The sequence below is a fragment of the Bos taurus genome, chromosome 5 (genome assembly GCF_002263795.3).
Source record: "Bos taurus isolate L1 Dominette 01449 registration number 42190680 breed Hereford chromosome 5, ARS-UCD2.0, whole genome shotgun sequence".
Lineage (NCBI taxonomy): Eukaryota > Metazoa > Chordata > Mammalia > Artiodactyla > Bovidae > Bos > Bos taurus.
In genome coordinates this window covers 26,564,656-26,586,868 of record NC_037332.1, presented here as the reverse complement: position 1 = coordinate 26,586,868, position 22,213 = coordinate 26,564,656, and the positions used below count along the sequence as shown (strand labels likewise).

The following is a 22,213-nucleotide window of genomic DNA, read 5'->3' as shown; positions in this document are numbered from 1 at the left end:
TACATGTGGCCCATAGACTTCAAGTCAGCCCTCCATACTGACCGACAATCCTAATACAGCCCCCTAGTTAATTTATTTGCACACTTTATGAGATGACTATTCCTGACCTTCTTCCTCCACCTCACTCTCAACTGATAATCTTGCTTATTTCCCTGAAGAAAAAAAAGATCAGGAGCAAGCAGTAGAGTCACATTTTCCCCTTCACTAAATCTACCAATGCATTTACATCTAGATCTGTGGACTCTGATTTCCCTCCTGTAACAATAGTAACAGCTAACACATGTAGTCTAGGGGTTACTATATGTTCAGCAGTGTTCGGAGTCCTGCATATATTAAGTCATTTAATCCTCACTATGAATTAAGTATTATTATCCCTCACTTTAGAGATGGGAACTGAAACAGGGAAATTTCTTTTGAATTACCTTGTCCAAGGTTACAAAGAAAGTATTCTGGATTCAGAGTATAAGCAGATAGGGTAGGGGTATCCGTGGAGAAAGAGAACCAAGCATGACTTTTCTGACACAAGAGAAGTCCTTTTGGCCTAAGCCATTTTGTGATCTAACCTTGGCCACAGTGCTTGTCCTTGAACAGGTCTCAGTATTCAATTATCTTAAGGGAAGTGAGGGAATGTAGGAATGAAAGAAAAGCAGTCAAGAAACAATAGTTCAGGGTAAGTACCCTGGTAGTCCAATGGCTAAGACTCTGCATTCCTCATGCAGGGGGCCTGGATTCAATCCCTGGTTGGGAACTAGATCCCACATGCCACGATTAAGAACTGGTGCAGCCAAATAAATAAATTTTTTTTTTAAAAAAAGAAACAATAATCCAGGGATAAAACAGAGTCCCAGTTCCTCGTCAAGGGGTATACATAACAATCTGATACACAGCCTTGAGTTCTGCCGGCTCCCACCAAGGTGGAGAATGGACTAATGACGTTGACCTTTTCTGACCCTTATGACTTCAACCAACTAAAGCTTGGACTCTGTCAACCTCTGCCCCACTTCTATGCTGAATTCAACTCTGTTCACACCCCTTCATGAATATGCATGTACTATTAGCTTAAAACTTCCCCAGTCTTGCTGTTCAGGGAAACACTACTTTGGGACAGATTCCCAGTGTTCTTACTTGCTGCAGGCAATAAATCCTTCCTTCTTCTATGGCTTGGTTGTGTCTTTTGGCTTGACACCTACCAAGAGGTGAACCCAGTTTTCAGGTAACAAGAGCTCATGCTTGGTATTTCTCTGGTGGTCCAGTGGTTAAGCGTCCGCCTGCCAACGCAGGGAACACGGTTTCGATCCCTGATCTGGGAAGACCCCACATGTTGCAGAGCACCTAGGCCTGTGTGCCACAACTACTGGAGACCATGCAGCCTACATCCTGTGCTCCCCAACAAGAGAAGCCACCGCAATGAGAAGCCTGAGAACCCCAAGCAGAGAATAGCTGCTGCTTGCCACAACTTGAGAAAGCCCACGCGCAGCAACGAGGACCCAGCACACCCCATAATAAATAAATTTAATCAGAGTAAAAAAAGGAAATACACTACAATGGGAAAAAGTCTCTTCAGCAAGTGGTGTTGGAAAAGTTGGACATCTGCATGTAAATCAATAAAATCAGAACACATCCTTACGCCACACACACACACACACACACAAGGGTCATTCTTTCAACCACTACATTGTATTAAGTGAACTGTCCTATCTAGGGTCAATGTTTTCTCCTGTAAACTTGAACCCCTTTTTTCCTGGTCACTTAGGAACTTTGCTCCTTTGGTTATCCCTTCCATTTTTCTCTCTACTGGATGATTCCCATCAGTTTAAAAACATGCTTTAAATTCTCCCATCTTAAAAAGTCCTTCCCAGACTTCCCGTCCTCTTCTCCCCCGCCCCCCACCCCCACCCTCTTATGATTACTGCTCCATTTCTCTGCTTCCTTGCTTACTAACACTGCTTGGAAGAATCACTTTTATTTGCTGCCTCCACCTTCTCACATATCATTCTCTCCTCAAATTGTGGCAAGCAAAATTTCATCCCTAGAATGTAATTAAAACCACTCCTAAAAAAATTCACTGTTCTTCAAAATCCCATGGCCAGTTCTCAGTCTGCCTCCTACACAATTTATCAACAGCATTTAAACATTTGATAGCTTCTTCCTTGAATCCTTTCTTCACACTTTTCCTCAGATTTCCCACTTACTCACTGGGAAAGGGGAGAATCTATCCTTTCTGTATCCAATTTCTAAATACTGGCAGGCGGGAGTTCAAGTTCTGGGCCTTTTTTCCTACTCTGGCTACCCGTGCCCCCTCACCAATCTTACTAGCTCCTTTAGATACCCCAATAACTCTGGATTGTTTTCTCTTCAGACAAGACCTCTTCCTGAGCACCGAATTGCCTTCTCAACATTTCCACTTGGATATCTGATAGGTTTCCTAAACTTAACCTTGTCCAAAAATACTTACGTCTGCTCCTCCCCCATCTTCATCTCAGAAAATGACACCATTATTTCCCACTCAATATTCTTGGGTTTATTCTTGATTTCTCTATTCCTTTCACCTCTACATCCAGTCCAAGCCTGCTAAGTTCTACCTTAAAAAAAAAAAAGAACCCATAAATCAACTATACTTCAATTAAAAAAAAAATACCCAGAGTCTGGGGGCTTCCCTTGTAGCTCAATTAGTAAAGAATCTGCCTGCAATGCAGGAGATCCAGGTTTGATTCCTGTGTCAGGAAGATCCCCTGGAGAAGGAAATGGCAACCCACTCCAGTATTCTTGCCTAGAGAATCCCATGGACAGAGAAACCTGGCGGGCTACAGTCCATGGGGTCGAAAGAGTTGGGCACGACTTAGCAACTACACCACCACCACCACCACCCAGAGTCTGACCCTGCTGATCATCTCTACCACTTCCATCCAGGCCACCACCATTCTCCCTTGGACCACAGCAGCAACCTCCTAACTGGGTTCCCTGCTTCACTTTAACCAGCTCTCTCTATTTTGTTCTTTTATTATACAGTAGCCATAATAATAATAATAGCAATTTCATAATTTATATAATAATGTTATTACATATTTATTTATATTCTGCCTCTACTACCAAGATATTACCTCTATGAAGGCAAGGATTTTTTCTTCTGTGTTTTCACTCTGTCCCCAGTACCTGGCTAGCTTGAGAAGTATTTGTTGAATGAATGAATGACAGAAGCATGGTAAATCATTTAAGACTTAATGAATGAGCAATATGAGCTTTAAAAGCATTATTTACATGCTTTTTAAATAATCTGAGTTTAGGGAATTTCCTGGTGGTCCTGTAGTTAGGACTCTGTACTTCTACTGCAGGGGGCATGGGTTTGATCCCTGATCAGAGAACTAAAATCCTGCAAGCTAGGCTTCCCTGGTGGCTCAGTGGTAAAGAATCTGCCTGCTAATGCAGGAGACACGAGTTCGATCTCTGGTCCAGGAAGAACCCATGCAACTAAGCCCAGGAACCACAACTACTGAGCCTGTGCTCTAGAGCCTGGGAACCTCAACTACTGAGCCCACGTGCTGCAGTTACTGAAGCCTGGGACCCCTAGAGCCTGTGCTCTGCAATAAGAGACGCCTCTGAAATGAGAAGCCTGCACACTGCAACGAGACAGTAGCCCCCATGCAAGCCCCACAACTAAAGAAAAGCCCACGCAGTAAGAAAGACCCGCCACAACCAAAAACAAATAAAATAATTAAAATCCTGCAAGCTGCACAGTGCAGTCAAAAAAAAAAAAAAAGAAATCTGAGTTTTAATCTGAGGAAGAATTTCCCAACTAGCAGGTAAGTGAAGAGAGGTATGGAGGATACTGGCAATCTATAAAGGTCCTGCAGGGAGATTAAAAATCATCCTGTGTGAAAGTCGTTTAGTTGCATCCAACTCTTTGCGACCCCACAGACTAGATACAGTTCATGGCATTCTCCAGGCCAGAATACAGGAGTGGGTAGCCTTTCCCTTCTCCAGGGGATCTTCCCAAGCCAGGGATCGAACCCAGGTCTCCTGCATTGGAGGTGGATTCTTTACCAGCTGAGCCACAAGGGAAGCCGAAGAATCCTGGGAATCACCTGAATCTAACAGTAATAGTTCTTAATATAAATGAGAATCATGATACTACTACATGGTAGCATATAAGTGCTTATTATGTGACAGATACACAATTATCTAATCACAACCCTATGAGGTAGGTACCATTGCCACTGTTTTACAAATGAGGAAATTGATGATCCAAGGGGTTAACTTATTCAAGGTCACACCTAAGTGTCAAAGTCACGATTTGAATCCAGGTCTGTCTGACTAACTCCAGAACCATCATGCTCTATTCCTCCATTTGTTCATTCATTCATTCATATAGTTATTTAACAGTTTATTCATTGATACCCTCCTATGTACCAGGCACTGTGTGAACTGTTACCTGTGAAGTGTCCTTCCTTTCAAGAAGCTTACAGTCGAATGCAGGAAGCTAACATAAAGTAATTACTCATTCATGCATGATTATAAGCTGAGATAGATATGCTAAAGGGAAGGCAAGGATCTACTAGCGGCTACAACAAAGGAGTTTACCTGACTAGAGTATCAAGGAGGCTTCCCTGAAGAAGTGATCCTGGAGCTGAGGGCTGATGAATGAGCAGGAGTTAAGTAGGCAAAGTGGAGAGAAATGGGGAGAGCATTCCAGGCTGCAGGGGCAGCAAGTGCAAAAGCCCTCCTGCAAAAGGAATCAAGATTTTCTGCAGGGAAGAAAGAGGCCTGGGGGCTGAAGAACAGAGAACGAGGGGTGAGAAGTATGAGAGGAGAGCAGAGAGGCAGTACGGTCAGACCACTGCAGACACTGCAGTAATACGATGTTGAGTTTTTTTGGTTTGACAAGTTGGAAGAAACAGACACTTATACAGCTGGTGAGGTGAAAGTGAAAAATGAAAGTGTTAGTTGCTCAGCCACGTCCAACTCTTTGTGACCCCATGGACTGTAGCCCGCCATGCTCCTCTGTCCATGGAATTCTCCAGGCAAGAATACTGGAGTGAGTAGCCATTCCCTTCTCCAGGTGATCTTCCCAATCTAGGGCTGGAACCCAGGTTTCCTGCATCACAGGCGGATTCTTCACCATCTAGGCCTCCAGGGAAGCCTGGTGAGAAGTAAATAAATATAACCTCTATGGTGGATAATTCATCAATATCTATAAAAAGCCAAAATATGTAAAATGACATATCAGGGTTATTTATTCCAGCATTGTTTTTAGTACCAGAAGATTGAAAATAACACAAATCTCTTTTGATTGGTTAAACTGATTATGGTACATCATATAAAAGAATAAAATGTAGTTGTGAAAAAGAGTGAGGACATACTCTCTACTGATATAGAAACATCTCCAAGATATATTTAGTGGGGGAGAAAAGCTGCAAACTAAACTCTGCATAGTTTGCTGTTTGTATATATTTAAAAGAGAGGATATAAATTTATGTCGGCATTTGCTTGATTATAATGAAGAGAATGTGGAAATGTATACAAGAAACCAATTATGTGGTTATGTGTGTTATGTGAGTTGGGAAGGTTGGGTAAATGGAGAACCGGAGTGAAAGGGAGACTTTTCCCTTTATACCACTTGGTCCTTTTTGGTTTTCTAACATATTACCTATTCAACAAAAATGAATACATTCATGTAAAAATAGTTTCAACCTTTGTCTAAAGGATAATGCAATGCCGCTGAAGAATTTTAAGCAGCAGGGTGATGTCAGAGTTGGCTTTAGAAGACAATTTCCAAGGTTGAAATGTGGAGAATGAATTGAAAGAGGGCCAGAGTGGATGCTGACAGGACAGTCAATGAGACACCACTTCATTCGCACTAGAATGTCTATACCAATAAAGACAGACAGTAACAAGTGTTGGCGCAGATGGGGGGAAATTGGAACCCTTATACATGTTTGGTGGGGATATAAAATGGTGTGGCTATTTTGGTAAATAATTTGGCAGTTCCTCAAAAATGTTAAACAAAGAGTTACCATCAGTTCAGTTCAGTTCAGTCGCTCAGTCGTGTCCAACTCTTTACGACCCCATGAATCGCAGCACGCCAGGCCTCCCTGTCCATCACCAACTCCCAGAGTTCACTCAGACTCAAGTCCATCGAGTCAGTGATGCCATCCAGCCATCTCATCCTCTGTCGTCCCCTTCTCCTCCTGCCCCCAATCCCTCCCAGCATCAGAGTCTTTTCCAATGAATCAACTCTTCGCATGAGGGGGCCAAAGTACTGGAGTTTCAGCTTTAGCATCATTCTTTCCAAAGAACACCCAGGACTGATCTCCTTTAGGATGGACTGGTTGGATCTCCTTACAGTCCAAGGGACTCTCAAGAGTCTTCTCCAACACCACAGTTCAAAAGCATCAATTCTTCGGCGCTCAGCTTTCTTCACAGTCCAACTCTCACATCCATATATGATTACTGGAAAAACCATAGCCTTGACTAGATGGACCTTTATTGGCAAAGTAATGTCTCTGCTTTTCAATATGCTATCTAGGTTGGTCATAACTTTCCTTCCAAGGAGTAAGCCTCTTAATTTCATGGCTGCAGTCACCATCTACAGTGATTTTGGAGCCCCCAAAAATGAAGTCTGACACTGTTTCCACTGTTTCCCCATGTATTTCCCATGAAATGATGGGATCAGATGCCATGATCTTCGTTTTCTGAATGTTGAGCTTTAAGCCAACTTTTTCACTCTCTTCTTTCACTTTCATCAAGAGGCTTTTGAGCTCCTCTTCATTTTCTGCCATAAGGGTGGTGTCATCTGCATATCTGAGGTTATTGATATTTCTCCTGGCAATCTTGATTCCAGCTTGTGCTTCTTCCAGCCCAGCATTTCTCATGATGTACTCTGCATATAAGTTAAATAAACAGGGTGACAATATACAGCCTTGACGTACTCCTCATGACCCAGCAATTCCTCTCATAAGTAAATACCTAATAGAATTGAAAACATATGTCAGTGCTCATGTCCCATGCACCCTTGCAGTCAGTGGGTGAGCTAGGGCAGCAAGGCAGCCTCCTTATAGCCCTGTGGAGTGCCTCTAGCCTCCTTACTGGAGTCGCTGGCAGGGGCCAGCCTTGCAGTGGTGTGTTCTACATCAATGGCTCCAGCTAGATTCATTGGACTAGGCAAATGGGGCATCCCATGGCAAAAAAAAAAAAATATATATATATATATATCCCATGGACATGGCTATCCGCTTGTTATTTATGATGTGTTTCCTGACGCATACAGAGAATTTCTAGATGCAAGTGAACAGGTAGTGTCTTCTCCAGCAGATATAGCCGGCAAGGATAGAATTATTACAATGTTGCCCACCAGTATCAATGGAATAGAAGCTTATTCTGGAGCAAATGGGATTCCAAAAAAAGCAAAGTAAGGCTCACTATTAATAGACTCTAGTACTGCTGCTGCTGCTGCTAAGTCGCTTCAGTCGTGTCCGACTCTGTGCGACCCCATAGACGGCAGCCCACCAGGCTTCCCCGTCCCTGGGATTCTCCGGGCAAGAGTACTGGAGTGGGTTGCCATTTCCTTTTCCAATGCATGAAAGTGAAAAGTGAAAGTGAAGTCGCTCAGTCATGTCCAATTCTTAGTGACCCTATGGACCGCAGCCTACCAGGCTCCTCTGCCCATGGGATTTTCCAGGCAAGAGTACTGGAGTGGGGTGTCACTGCCTTCTCCGATAGTTTGGCAAGATTGGCCAAAGAAGTTGAGAAAATGGGAGCAATTTTCAGGGTTGCCCCTGTTTCTGGTGGTGTGGAGGCTGCTCAGTCTGGGGACCTCACGTTTATGGTGGGAGGTGTGCTGTGCCAAGTTGCTTCAGTTGTGTCCTATTCTTTGTGACCCTATGGACTGTAGTCCACCAGATTCCTCTGTCCATGGGGATTCTCTAGGCAAGAATACTGGAGCGGGGTGCCATTTCTTACTCCAGGGAATCTTCCTGACCCAGGGATCAATCCTGTGTCTCTTATGTCTCCAGTGTTGGTAGGTGGGTTCTCTATCAATAGTGCCACCGGAGGAGTCACAGACCAATTTGCTGCTGCCCAAGAGTTGCTGGGGAGCAAGAACTCCAATGCGCTGTATTGTGAAGCCTGTGGGCCTGGGCAGGCTCTGAGGATCTGCTACAACATACTGTTAGCTATTGGTATGATTGAAACTGCTGATGCTATGAATCTGGGAATCAGGTTAGGACCTGACCCAAAACTCTTGGCCAAAATCCTAAATGTGAGCTCAGGACAGCATTGGTAAAGTGCTGCTTATAATCCCATATCTGGGGTGATTGATGGAGTTCCCTTCCCTAATAACTATCAGGGTGGATTCAGAACAACACTCATGGTTAACGATCTAGGATTAGCACAAGACTCTAATGTTAGCACAAACACACCAATCTTTCTGGGCAGTCAAATCCATCAGATCTGTGTGGATGATGTGTGCAAAGGGCTGTTCAAAGAAAGGCTGCTTGTCCGTGTTCCAGTTTCTATGAGAAGAGGAGACATTCTGAGTCTGTCCACCTTTGGCAGTGGACACTGTTGGAAACCAAACTCTATTTCGGAACCTGTTTATCTTGCTCACTCTGCAAGTAAATAGGTCTGTTTGTTTTCAATTGTTTAGGTCACAGTAAACCCTGGGATTTTTTTCACCCATTTTTAGCTGCTTATTCTTTTTTAAATCTATTTAGCAAATATGTAATACCTGAAATTGTTTTCCCTGTAAGCCACTAATGATCCCTTGCTAACTAGCTGACTGGCTTTTTCAAAAATTTCAGAACTTCTCTGGTGGTATAAGGATCCCCCTGCCAATGCAGGGGACACGGGTTTGATCTCTGGTCGGGGAAGATCCCACATGCTGCGGAGCCACCAAGCCCATGGCCACAACAACCAAGCCTATGTGCTGCAGCTGCTGAAGCCGGTGCACCCAGAGCCTGTGCTCCACAAGAAGAGAAGCCACCACAATGAGCAGCCCGGGCACCACAACAAAGAGGAGCCCCGGCTCACCGCAACTAGAGGAGCCCGAGCGCAGGAACGAAGACCCAGGACGACCAAAAAGATAAAAGATCCCTGAGCATCTTGAAGTAAATTGTTGCATATTTCAATTACTACAATTGACAAATAAAACCTATTTTTTTCAATACAATAAAACCCATTTTAGAGGGAAGAAAAGAAACTGCTCTGAGGGAAGGAGATAGAAAAAAGGAAAGAATAGTGAATTACCACCGATGTCCCTCAGAAAGTTTGTCCCTTTTGTAGTATTCTTGCATTACTGTTGTTGTTCCATCGCTCAGTTGTGTTTGACTCTTTGTGACCCCATGGACTGCAGCACGCTGGGCTTCCCTGTCCTTCACCATCTCCCAGAGTTTGCTCAAATTCATATCCATTGAGTCAACGATGATGCATTACTGAGGTTACTGATTTATTTTCTAGGAGTTGATAAAGCAAGAGAATGCCTTGCCGTATGTTGTATGATTTGGACTCTGTTACATTTATCTTGGTGTGTCCCTCTTTACAACTCCCAATACTTAGTAAGCTTGTTTTTTATATATTTGCTTCCTTGTACATTCTTACTACATATTTTTGACTTCAAAAGTATACCTTTATAACTGTTTCAAAGCCAAGAATGATACGTGCTTTCAATAATTATTACATTATTCTAAATATAACCATATAATCTTGAATTCAAATAAATTTCTGTGCTGATAATAAAAAGAAAACATATGGTCACACAAACTTGTCCATGAATGTCCACAGCACCAAAGTACATAATAGGCAAAAATGTAAAAACAATTCAAATGTTCTTCAACTAATGAATGGATAACTAAATGTGGTATAGCCAAAGAGTGGCATACTAGTCAGTACTTCCTTCATAAAAAGGAATGAAGATTCATACTACATCATGGGTGAACCTTGAAAATATGCTAACTAAAGCCAATCACGATAGGTCACATATACAATTTTCCATTTGTATGAAATGTTTCAGTTCAGTTCAGTTCGGTTCAGTTGCTCAGTCGTGTCCGAAATGTTTAGAATAAAACAATTTATAGCAAACATTAATTAGTGGTTGCTTAGGGCTTGAGTAAAATGAGGGAGAGGTAAGGAGACAAATGAGGATTCACTATTAATGGGTATGAAATTATTTTAAGGGGGACAAAAAAATCTTCTAAAATTAGATAATGGCGATGGTTACACAAGCTCATGAAACGCTAAAAACTATTGAACTGTACACTGTACATGGGTGAATTGTATGGTATATGAACTATATTTCAATAAAGCTACTTTAAATAAGAGATAGTTTTCAAATTTCCCCAGTGGTCCAGTGGTTAAGAATCCATCTTGCAATGAAAAGGAACCAAGTTCAACTGCTGGTGGGTGAACTAAGACCCCACATGCTGCAAGGCAACTAGGCCCACACACCGCAGCTACTGAGCCCGCAGGTTGCAACCACTGAAGCCTGTGTGTCCATAGCCTGTGCTCCACTACAGGAGCCGCTGCAATAAGAAGCCTGCGCACCAGTGAAGACTAGCCCCCGCCTGCCACACTAGAGAAAACCTGTGCGCAGCAACAAAGACCCAGTGCAACCAAAAGACAATAAATAAATGATAAATTCTAAGAGGAATCATGCCCATACAGACATACTCATAATTTCTTTCAAACTCAATGATCTTTTAAGAAAGAAAAAAATCAGATATCAGTTCAGTTCAGTCGCTCAATCGTGTCCGACTCTTTGCGACCCCATGAAGCGCAGCACGCCAGGCCTCCCTGTCCATCACCAACTCCCGGAGTTCACTCAGACTCACGTCCATCGAGTCAGTGATGCCATCCAGCCATCTCATCCTCTGCCGTCCCCTTTTCCTCCTGCCCCCAATCCCTCCCAGCATCAGAGTCTTTTCCAATGAGTCAACTCTTCGCATGAGGTGGCCAAAGTACTGGAGTTTCAGCTTTAGCATCATTCCTTCCAAAGAAATCCCAGGGCTGATCTCCTTTAGGATGGACTGGTTTTATCTCCTTGCAGTCCAAGGGACTCTCAAGAGTCTTCTCCAACACCACAGTTCAGAAGCATCAATTCTTCGGTGCTCAGCCTTCTTCACAGTCCAACTCTCACGTCCATACATGACCACAGGAAAAACCATAGCCTTGACTAGACAAACCTTTGTTGGCAAAGTAAAGTCTCTGCTTTTCAATGTGCTATCGAGGTTGGTCATAACTTTCCTTCCAAGGAGTAAGCGTCTTTTAATTTCATGGCTGCAGTCACCATCTGCAGTGATTTTGGAGCCCCAAAAAATAAAGTCTGACACTGTTTCCACTGTTTCCCCATCTATTTCCCATGAAGTGATGGGACCAGATGCCATGATCTTCGTTTTCTGAATGTTGAGCTTTAAGCCAACTTTTTCACTCTCCTCTTTCACCTTCATCAAGAGGCTTTTGAGTTCCTCTTTACTTTCTGCCTTAAGAGTGGTGTCATCTGTATATCTGAGGTTATTGATATTTCTCCCAGCAATCTTGATTCCAGCTTGTGTTTCTTTCAGTCCACTGTTTCTCATGATGTACTCTGCATATAAGTTAAATAAACAGGGTGACAATATACAGCCTTGATGTACTCCTTTTCCTGTTTGGAACCAGTCTGTTGTTCCATGTCCCGTTCTAACTGTTGCTTCCTGACCTGCATACAAATTTCTCAAGAGGCAGGTCAGGTGGTCTGGTATTCCCATCTCTTTCAGAATTTTCCACAGTTTATTGTGATCCACACAGTCAAAGGCTTTGGCATAGTCAATAAAGCAGAAATAGACTTTTTCTGGAACTCTCTTGCTTCTTCCATGATCCAGCGGATGTTGGCAATTTGATCTCTGGTTCCTCTGCCTTTTCTAAAACCAGCTTGAACATCAGCAAATTCATGGTTCACATATTGCTGAAGCCCGGCTTGGAGAATTTTGAGCATTATTTTACTAGCGGGTGAGATGAGTGCAATTGTGCGGTAGTTTGAGCATTCTTTGGCTTTAAAAAAAAGTTCCAATTCATCTTAAATACTTAGTACAAGCCTGATATAAAAATACATCAAAATGTACTATGGTTATGCAAAACATAGTATTGTATGTCAAGTGTATTTCAATAAAATATATAGCAAAAACTTTTAATTAAAAAATTAAAATCTATCAATTTTTGTTCAAGATGATAAACTCAGCATAAGATATATCTTCATATTTTTGTACCTTGCAAATTGGGGGTGTAATATTTTCATTATGGTTTGGTTTAAAGTATTTCATTTCCATACTATTTTATTCTTTGACTCAGAGTTATTTGGAAGACTTTTGCCTTTTTAACTTCCAAATATATGTTTGTTTTGTTGAATGCACACAAGCTCATGTGTCCAACACACAGTGAAGGCCAAACAAACCAGAACATTGGAGTTTGGAACAGAGAAAGGTATGTTGCTGAACTGAGCAAGGAGAATTGGTGGTTAGTGTTCAAAAAACCCAAACTTTTGTGATAGTTTTTGGAGAGGAGTTTTTATAAGCAAAATTGGGGGCTAGGCCTCCAGGGCACATGACTTTCTTCTGATTGGTTGGTGGTGAGGTAACAGGATGGTATTACATGAATGTTGTGCTCAGAAGGAAGTTACCATTCTTTACCTGGTTGGGGGGCTTTTTCCCACAGAAAAACTAAAAAATAAATTGTTATGTATTTCCCTTGAGGAGACAGCAGGGCTCTGCTCTAGACTGCACTATTGTTTTTTAACAGTTCCTCCTTTGCTTCTGCATTCTCTCTCTTCCCTGATTAGTAACTATTTGAATCTGCCCTTTGGAATTCAGGGACAGTCTAGGAAGCTGAGGGCTTCTCAGGTGGCACTAGTGGTAAAGAACCCACCTGCCAGTGCAGGAGGCATAAGAGATGCAGGTTCGATCCCTGGATTGGGAAGATTCCCTGGAGGAGGGCACAGCAACCCACTCCAATATTCTTGCCTGGAGAACCCATGAACAGAGGAGCCTGGAGGGCTACAGTCCATACGATCTTGACAGAAGTGATTTAGCAAGCATGCTAAGAAGATGAATCCGTTTTCCTACAAACAAGAAAAGGGGACCAGGAAAAGGCTTGTGGGGCCTTCACGGGTACACGTGAAGGCCCCACAGGGCCCTGCTCAGTTTCATTTGTATTTATATTTTACACTGTGGTCAAAGAATACAGTATGTATTATACAATTCTCAAGTTTCAATTACATTCCTTGAGACCGATTTTTATAAATGTTTTATGTACGCTTAAAAGGGATAAGTAGTTTTTACTTTGGGTGAATGGTTCTACATGTTTATTAAATCAAGCTTGTTAAGTGGGTTACTAAAAAAAAAAAAAAAAATTGAGGCCATTGCAGCAGTCCAGTTAAGAGATGATGGTAGGCTAGGAGCAGAGAAGATGGAGAGAAGTATAGAGATTCCACATTTATTTGGGAAACAAAACAGATCCTTCCTGATGTTGGAGGGGGATGGGAGGAATGTGGAGAGAGCCATTAAGGATGACTTTCTTGGTTTCTGGTTTATGCAATTTGCCAGATGGCAGATATATGAAATAAAAAAAAAATTTTTTTTAAGTTCTACCAGTTTATTGCCAGCAACCCATCTCCCTCCACCCTCATGCATGCATGCTCAGTCATGTAACCCCATGGACTGCAGCCCGCCAGGTTCCTCAGTCCATGGACTTTTCCAGGCAAGAATACTGGAGTGGGTTGCCAAGGTATATGAAATTGAGATAGGGAATTCTAGGAGAGATTAGACATTTATATTTCCCCCAAGAATGTTTCTTTGCTTTCTATGGGGGCTAAGAGGGCAGTGGCAAATATTGAGGCTATGGGTGAGAGCATCTCCCTGCCATTCCTTAAGCCCTCTGTGTATGTATGTGTATCTGTACAACACATCACAGTACAGTAAGTCCCCTATGGAAGAATGAGTTCCATTCCAAGAGTGTGTTCTTAAGTCCAATTAGTTTGTAAGTTCAACGAAGTTAGCCTGGTTACCTAACTAATTTTGGCTATTTAGGCTAACACAATAGGCTATATAGTTGTTCTTCGGTTGCTAAGTCACGTCCACTCTTTGTGACCCCACAGACTGCAGCACACCAGGCTTCCCTGTCCTTTACTATCTCCTGGAGTTTGCTCAAACTCATGTCCATTGAGTCGGTGATGCCATCCAACATCTTATCCTCTGTCGTCCCCTTCTCCTCCTGCCTTCCATCCTTCCCAGCATCAGGGTGTCTTCCAATGAGTCGGCTCTTCGCATCAGGTGGCCACAGTATTTCAGCTTCAGCATCAGTCCTTTCAATGAATATTCAAGGTTGATTTCCTGTAGGATTGACTGGTTTGATCTCTGTGCAGTCCAAGGGACTCTCAAGAGTCTTCTCTAGGACCACAACTGGAAAACATCAATTCTTCAGCCTTCTTTATGGTCCAACTCTCACATCCATACATGACTATTGGAAAAACCATAGCTTTGACCATATGGGACCTGAGTCAGCAGAGTGATGTCTCTGTACTGTAATAGGTTTATAATACTTTTCACACAAATAATACATACAAAAAATAAGGAAAATAAATTTAATCTTAAAGTACCTTGAAAATTATAGTAGTACAGTACAGCTGGCATACAGTAGTGGTAGTAGCTGGCATACAATAGTACAGCAGCTGACATACAGGAGCTGGCATCAACAGAACAGGGAAGAAAAATTACTGACTGGAGGAGGGAGAAGAGGTGGCCGAGGGTAGAGCGGAGGGATTCGTCAGCAATAGGAGACAGAGGGCAAGCTGCATGTGACAATGTACGCCAGACGCGTGAACCAACTTACCTAATTGGACACGTGAACACACGCACATTCTCATCTTCGAAAGTTCATAACTTGAACGTAAATTCATATTGGAAGGGTGTGGCACCCCCTAGACGAACAGCTCAGAAGTCAAGGGTCGAATTTCCTCTAGGCACTTGGGGACCTCGCCCTGAAACTGCCCAGCCCTCTCCTAGCTTGTTTCTCTGAGCCCCGCCCACGGGGATTTCCGGCTGCCCTTTTGCACCCGCCTCTCCCTGAAGCCCTTGGCTCCGCCCCTACTGCCACTTTTGCCTTCTAGCCTAGAGAGGGAATGGAGTGATTGACGAGTACGTTCTCCAATCCTAACGCAGAATGAACACATATTACCAATTAGACGGTAGCAGGGGCGGATGCTGAAGCCTACGGTGGGAGGGTTACCAGGAAGTGAGTAGAGGCTAAGAAGGACAAGTCCGCCCAGGCAGTGGTCTAAGGGTGACCGGACATCTAGAAACCCCAGTCTCCTTCTTTCTCCATTCCTGGGTGAGGAGTCCCTTCGCAGCTGGGAGTCAGGATCTTTATTTGCCCTTTTGAATGGCGGGGGGGAGGGGGTGTGTCTACTATGTAAGCAACTCCTTTCGCCTCAAGTCAGGTCCTTCTCTTAGCCTGAGGTGGGGGTCTTGTCCCCCGTCTCTCTCCGCCGGGAGCGGTAAAGTGTTTAAGGTCTTTGCGCAGCCTCTGGGTGGTTAAAGTCTTCCGGACTCGGTCATGGAAAGGCAGATGAGTTTATAGGGAGTTTAGGTTTAGGGAGATTGGCGAACTCAGCCTCTCTCCCGACAGGAGAGAGGAGTTAGAAGCCTCCTGCCGCGGCCAGAACTAGTGGAAGGTGGAGGGGCTCTGGGAGCTAGGTTCCTGTGGCTAGGGAACTAGGGATAGAATTAGGTATTGGAGGCGAAAGAATGTGTGGAAAGAAACATTTCTTCCGTGGAGGTCGTGGAAGTTCTCTAAGGGACTGCATAGAGTGGAGCCGAAGTCGTTGGAGTTGGGCCTGGGGCTTGGTCTCTAAAACCCCCACCCACTTGTGGGCCATCAGCTGTTTGCCTTCATTTCTTTCTCCTCAGGCTGAAGGAAACATCTGAACATGTGGAATCCCAATGCCGGTAGGTGTTTGGGGGATCGCTTCTCTCGCCCCAACCCCTTTTCAGATGGGCCACACCAGGGGGTTTCTGCGTCAGTTTCTCCTCCTCCTCTCCATTAACCCGCAAAAGCAAAGTCCTTAGTCGCTGACCCATCTTCTCGTCTTTCCCTAGAGTTCACTGTCTCCATTTCTCCCCTGCCCTGCCAGGGCCCTTCCCTTTTCTCTCTCTTCTGTTAAGTTTGCCTCCCCTTCCCTTCATTCTCTTTCCTCACCTTCCCATTTGCCCTTAACTACTGAGTGATTCTTTTTGTTGTTGTTTGTTGTCAGAGGCTCTGGGCAGTTGTAATCGTAATTTATTCTTTGTTTCTTCCACCAGGGCAGCCAGGACCATATCCACACCCCCCTAACGCTGGGTATCCTGGAGGTTGCAATCCTGCCCATCCACCACCTGCCAACCCTCCCTTTCCTCCAGGCCCCTTTCCCACTCCCCCAGGAGCACCCCAGGGGAATCCAGCCTTTCCCCCTGGTGGGCCCTGTCATCCTGTGCCACAGCCAGGATATCCAGGATGCCAGCCCTCAGGTCCCTACCCGCCTCCATACCCACCACCTGGCCCTGGCATGTGTCCTGTGAATCCATTGGTTCCTGGTATAGTGGGACCAGGAATAGTGATTGACAAGAAGGTGCACAAGAAAATGAAGAAAGCTCATAAAAAGAAGCAGAAACACCATAAGCATGGCAAGGTAAGTGCCCCTGGAGCCTGGCTGGGAAGGGGTGCCCCTTCGAAGGGACTGAGGAGGCAGGGGAGGGCAAGGAATGGAGGTTTGAAGTCTGAGGATGTGGGACGGTAACTGTGTAAAGGATTCCCACTGGGAAGAATCTGATAAGCCTAAAAATTTTTATTAGGCTTATTAGGCCTTCTATCTGGGAGGTGCTAGGCTGAGCCACAGAATGGATGTCAGCATCAAAAGTCTTTCTAGTTTGCCTTTCTCTTCCTCGAACTCCCCACCCCACCCGCACCCCATGCTTGTTTTAGCAAGCTGGACACACCCACTGAGGTGGTCAAACATCAAGTAATAGAGTCAGTCCTTTGACAAAGCAATGTCTTATATAATGATTAACTTGTAATAATTTGGCCCTAGGTCCTGGAGTTTCTTTTTCTCCTTCAGTGTTCTCAGGGTGTTGTGTTAGTTACATGGGCCCCATTGTCCTACTGTTCAGTAGGGAAACTGAGTTCGAGAGCAGTCAGTGACTCTCAGCCTCTAATAAAACCTGAGTTTCATGCTCAGCCGCAAGGCTAAATATCTTCACTCCAGAGGATTGTTCATTAGCAAGAGTAAAAGTAGCTCTCAGGAAAACTCTGGAAGGACTGAACCAACCCTGATCTTGAGGAGGCCTTAATTTACATTTTTCTGCCCAATATTTATTTGCCTTATGGCTTTGGATGCTAATTCTAGTTCTTCATCTTTGGTAGAAGTCTGAGGAGGAGGAAAAGTGAGCTTGAATGGAGACACTCAAAAATGTTTTTGATGACAGTTTTGATGGGAGTATACATGTAAAGAACCTTGACTAGGACTCTCCCAGCCTCCTCTCCCACCTTCCTCACTTTCTCCCAGTTGGGACTTAGGAAAAAGTAGAAATAGATGCACACACAGCTACTGGTTCTACTCACTTTTCTTAGTCTCATAGCCACTAGGAATGTCCATGCAGCTAATAAATACTATAAGGGACCAGCTGTTTCCTTGTATAATTCTACTCTAGTGCCTATAATTTATTCCTTGCCTAGGCATTGGCTCAGGTAAAGAAAATTGGAAACTTTCTCCAAATGCAGTATGTTAAATTCTGCGCAATGATTTAGGATGGTTTCATCCATTCCTGTATGCTCACTGCTGAAGGAAATCCTTGCTTTTGCTGTTTAAGGGACAGTCGAGTTGAAGACTCCTGACCTTCTTAGAAAGCAGAGGGCACTGGGGTGGAGGTATAGGGCACCAAAGAATGTCCCATGAAGTAACAAAAGTCATTTGGATCTGATGTATCCTTTCCCCTTTCCCCTTGCAGCATTCCTCCTCCTCCTCCTCTTCCAGCAGTGACTCTGACTGAATACAGGGCCTGGACCCTTCCCTCAAGTCTCTCCAGTTCAGCTCTCCCATCAAGCTTCAGATGCCATCTTGTACTGGGGGAAATTAACTCTTGCTACCCCTTCCCCCCACCCCTGCAATCTAAGCCTCATTCTGCTGTTCAGCATTAACTAGCTAGGACAAATCGGAAAAGAATTGCCACGGGCTAACAAAAGCCATCTTCTCACTGCTTGGATAGAACTTTTAGCTGATGGGTTTGATAGAACTGTTTTTTGAAGATGGTAAGATTTGAGCTAAAATACTAAAGACAAGTCTAAGATCTGTAAAATGTGATTTTTGTTTTTTTTTACTTTCTTTTGTAATACTTATGATTGAGGAGATGCTGTGGACATTGAGTTATGGAAAGGAAAAACGACCTGTACCTTTCTTATAATTGTAGCATGCTTGGGTGATTCAGTGGCAAATAAACATTTCCCAGCAGGCCTCTTATTGGTGGTGCTTACTGCAAGGCTGATGGCAGGTCGAGTCTATTTGGTGGATGAGCCCTGACTGCCATTTTGAAAACTAATCTCTCTTCTCTCACTCAGTATGCTGTCTCAGGCCCTCCTCCCACTCTCCAACTCTCAGTCCAAATAAAGCTGTTTCTCCTGGTTTCTGTTCACCTGTACCATTACCTTGGTTAGCACCTTCTACTAGTTCTGCCCTAAAAAAAAGGATAGATTTATCAAGTGGATGGTGGAGAGGAGCTGGGAAAGGCATGTGCTTAGGAACAGGGTCTAAAGCTCCACAGCATGTTTGGGAATCACAGGTATCCATCCCAGTGGGGCTAGATTAGTTCCCTGCTGCCAAGTCGCTTCAGTCGTGTCCGACTCTGTGTGACCCCATGGACTGCAGCCTACCAGGCTTCTCTGTCCATGGGATTCTCCAGGCAAGAACACTGGAGTGGGTTGCCATTTCCTTCTCCAGATTAGTTCCCTAGAAAGTGTTTATTGAGGAAATACTGTGTTCTGGTGCTGAAGGTACAAAGATTTAGAATAACACAGTCTCTGCCCTTCATGGCCTTTGAGAGCTAATGAAGCAGATAGTCATGTGAATATATGAATGGGTTATTATAATATTGTAGAAGTGAATAAGACAGGGATCAAGCAGTTGGGGAGCAAAGAAGGAGTGACAGTGCCACTGGGAAATAAGTGAGGTCCTGGCTGGGCCTCAGGATGCATAGGGGTTTCCCTGTTATAAATTACAAAAGCTAACACCCAGCATTCATTATGCCCCAGGACTAAGCGCTTTGCATTTATAACTTGTGTCCATCTTCATGGCAGCTCTATGAGGTAGGTACTGCTGTTCCCATTTTGAAGAAGAAGAAAACTTCAGTCAGGATTTGAACTTGGGCAGTGTGGGTCCTGTGTCTGTGCTTGTAACCCAGTGGGTTTCCAGCAGAAGAAGCAGTTTTGTAGAGGCAAAGATTTGTAAAAAGGTGAAGGATGGACGTTCAGGAATTCCTGAGCCGGAGATACCATACCAGAGCCTGATAGCAGGAAGGAGTGGACCTGAGCGATGTTTCTTAGGTGGAACCCACAGGGTTTAGGGATTTAAGTGTGGGACTTGAACAGGAAAGTTGTGTTTTCAGTTGACTGGGTTTCATCTATGACTTGTCCTGGGGGTGAGATATATGAAGTCCATGCTTAAATATATTAGATCTAGCTTCTAATTTTATTAGGAAATCCAAGACCAAGCTGGAGAAGGAAATGGCAACCCACTCCAGTATTCTTGCCTGGAAAATTCCATGGACAGAGGAGCCTGGCGGGCTACAGTCCATGGGGTCACAAAGAGTCAGACAGGACTGAGCGATTGAGCACCAAGACCTGTTTTCCAATGTCCTAATTTTGGGGCCATTTTAGAATCTTAGGATTTTCTTCCTCTGTAACACTGTTTTATTTATTAGCTTTTCCTTTTCCAGGAGGAGAAGGGAAAGGTGGGCATAAGGGGATTGTGAGGTGAAAGAAAAACTGTTGAAAAATAACCACAAATTAAGGAGAGACAATGTGAGATGGCTCAAGGGGGAGAACACAAAGAGAAACAAGTTAGGGAGAAAATTCACCCACCTCCTTGCCCAGTTTTAATCATAAACAGCCCATTTCCCCTTCCTGCCTTTTCTTTTTCTAACAGCACCTTGCTATTTTGCTATCCTTGTTTCTTCAAAAGTCCATTAACTTTTTGAAAGCTACAAGTAATACATGTACCTGGGGTGGGGGAGGGGGTGCGGAATGTAACATTTCTAATAGGATGTTCAGCAGAAAAGTAAGGTTCTCCTCATAGCAGATTTCTAGTTTACTCCCCAAAGGCAACTATGACTACTAAATTATTTTGTGAACTTTCAGAGCTGTTCTGCACATAAGTAAACATCCTGTTTCTACCTTACATGGTTCCTATTGCTTCTAGCCCACTTTATATCAAATGAGAGCCCTGTTTTGGATCTAACATTTTCCCATTTAATTATCTATTGGAGTTGATTCCATATCAGTGTGTGTGTGTAACATTGTTTTTAATAGCATTTTATTCAACCTTTTTTTTTTGCTGGAATTTAAAAATGTTTCCATCTTTGCTATACACTTAACTGCTGTGGGAAATTTCGGTATGTATATCTTTGCCAGAGGTTGGAACATTGGTTGTACATGGCTATTTCTGGCTATGGACTTTTTTTTTTTTTTTTAGGGACTACTTTGTTAATTATCAGACCTTTTCAATAAAGGTTTAGATTTCACGTTTCTGAAGACAGAAATTTCTGAACCACTACTGATCCTTCCTTATAGATGGATTCTATACTCTCCAGGGGCTTCCCAGGTGGCACAAGTGGTAAAGAACCCGCCTGCCAATGCAGGAGATGTAAGAGGCTTGGGTTCAATCCCCTGGAGGAGGTCAGGGCAACCCACTCCAGTATTCTTGCCTGGAGAATCCCATGGACGGAGGAGCCTGGTGGGCTACGGTCCATAGGGTCGCAAAGAATCGGACACGACTGAAGCGACTCAGCAGGCAGGCATGCATGCTCTCCAGTCTTAATCCTCCTTTCAGCCTCCTGTTGCCTTTCTTCAGGCAAATTACGTTAGTTGTCTGGCTCTCTGGAGCATTGGGTTGGCGCGTCCTATTTTGTGCATCAGTGTAAGACTCCAAAGATAGTGGTTCTCAAATGTTTTTATTTTATGCCCTATGTCCATGAGAGGATCTGGAGTTCTACCATTCTGTCCTTACTAGAAACTGAGTATAGTAAGAGTTCCACACAATTAATTGAAAATGGGAAAGGATAGGAAACCCATTAAATCTGAAATGCAAATTGACACTTCAACTTTGAGGACTGTAAGTCATGGGACGAATCATCAATTTGCTGTTTTTCCGGAATCATTTCCCTGTATCAGTGTGTTTTGTAGTCATAGACAAGTTCATTCTTTTGACTAGTTTGGTTCTCCTTCTGAGAAGAATTTATTAATTCATAAAACCATTGAATATTGTTATTGGCTGCATCTTTTTCAAAGCTGGCTGCAACTGTTGGCTGGCCCCACCAGAAGCCAGGTTATTGTTAATAGAGTTATGTTGTGTTATTTTGTTGTTCAGTCACTAAGTCGTGTAATTTTATCAACTTTTAATTTGATCTTTGTTTTGTCTACCATTATTAGAGATGACTTCACAGATAGCCACTCACTTTATTTTTTTGCCACTCACTTCTACTCCAGCTCTTAGAGTCCCTGGGGTGTAAATGACCCAACTGCAAAATCTTGAGGTTAATTTGACCTTCAGCCCAGGCCCTCACTGGGGCTTCCCAGGTGGGTAGACGTGGGTTCGATCCCTAGGTCAGAAAGATCCCCTGGAGAAGGGCATGGCAATCCACGTCAGTATTCTTGCTTGGAGAATCCTATGGCCAGAGATGCCTGGTGGGCTACAGTCCATGGGATCACAAAGAATCAGACATGAAGTGACTGAGCAACCCAGGCCTCACAGTAAGACTGCTCTTTGGTTTGCTTTTCTCTGTGTGTCCTAACATTTTCCTACTTCCTTTACTTTCTTTCAGTATTTGCTCTGCTCTTTACTTGTGTTAAACGACAGACTCCTTTTTATTTCTCACACTGTTCCTAATGCCTACCTATCATTTGGAGGGTGGCAGCAAAGATGTTGGAGTCCCCAAGCTTTATTTTCCACTTCAGA

General features: G+C 43.7%; 1 protein-coding gene, 1 long non-coding RNA gene and 1 pseudogene across 2 annotated transcripts; 2 read left to right on the top strand and 1 right to left on the bottom strand.

The window, feature by feature from the left end:
* Positions 1 to 5,206: 5,206 nt before the first annotated feature.
* On the bottom strand, positions 5,207 to 15,038 carry LOC132345255 (uncharacterized). Its single transcript, XR_009494482.1, has 2 exons — positions 14,848 to 15,038; positions 5,207 to 6,877 (listed from the first exon to the last, which is right to left on the bottom strand). It is a non-coding gene; the product is annotated as an uncharacterized lncRNA (long non-coding RNA).
* On the top strand, positions 7,238 to 8,531 carry LOC100140356 (3-hydroxyisobutyrate dehydrogenase, mitochondrial-like; annotated as a pseudogene).
* Positions 15,039 to 15,255: 217 nt separating the features above from the next.
* PRR13 (proline rich 13) lies at positions 15,256 to 18,499 on the top strand. Its single transcript, NM_001038047.1, is given in 4 exon segments — positions 15,256 to 15,345; positions 15,924 to 15,962; positions 16,317 to 16,681; positions 17,997 to 18,499. Coding segments are annotated over 3 exon segments (426 nt in total). The 5' UTR covers positions 15,256 to 15,345; positions 15,924 to 15,943; the 3' UTR covers positions 18,039 to 18,499.
* The last annotated feature ends 3,714 nt before the right edge of the window (positions 18,500 to 22,213 follow it).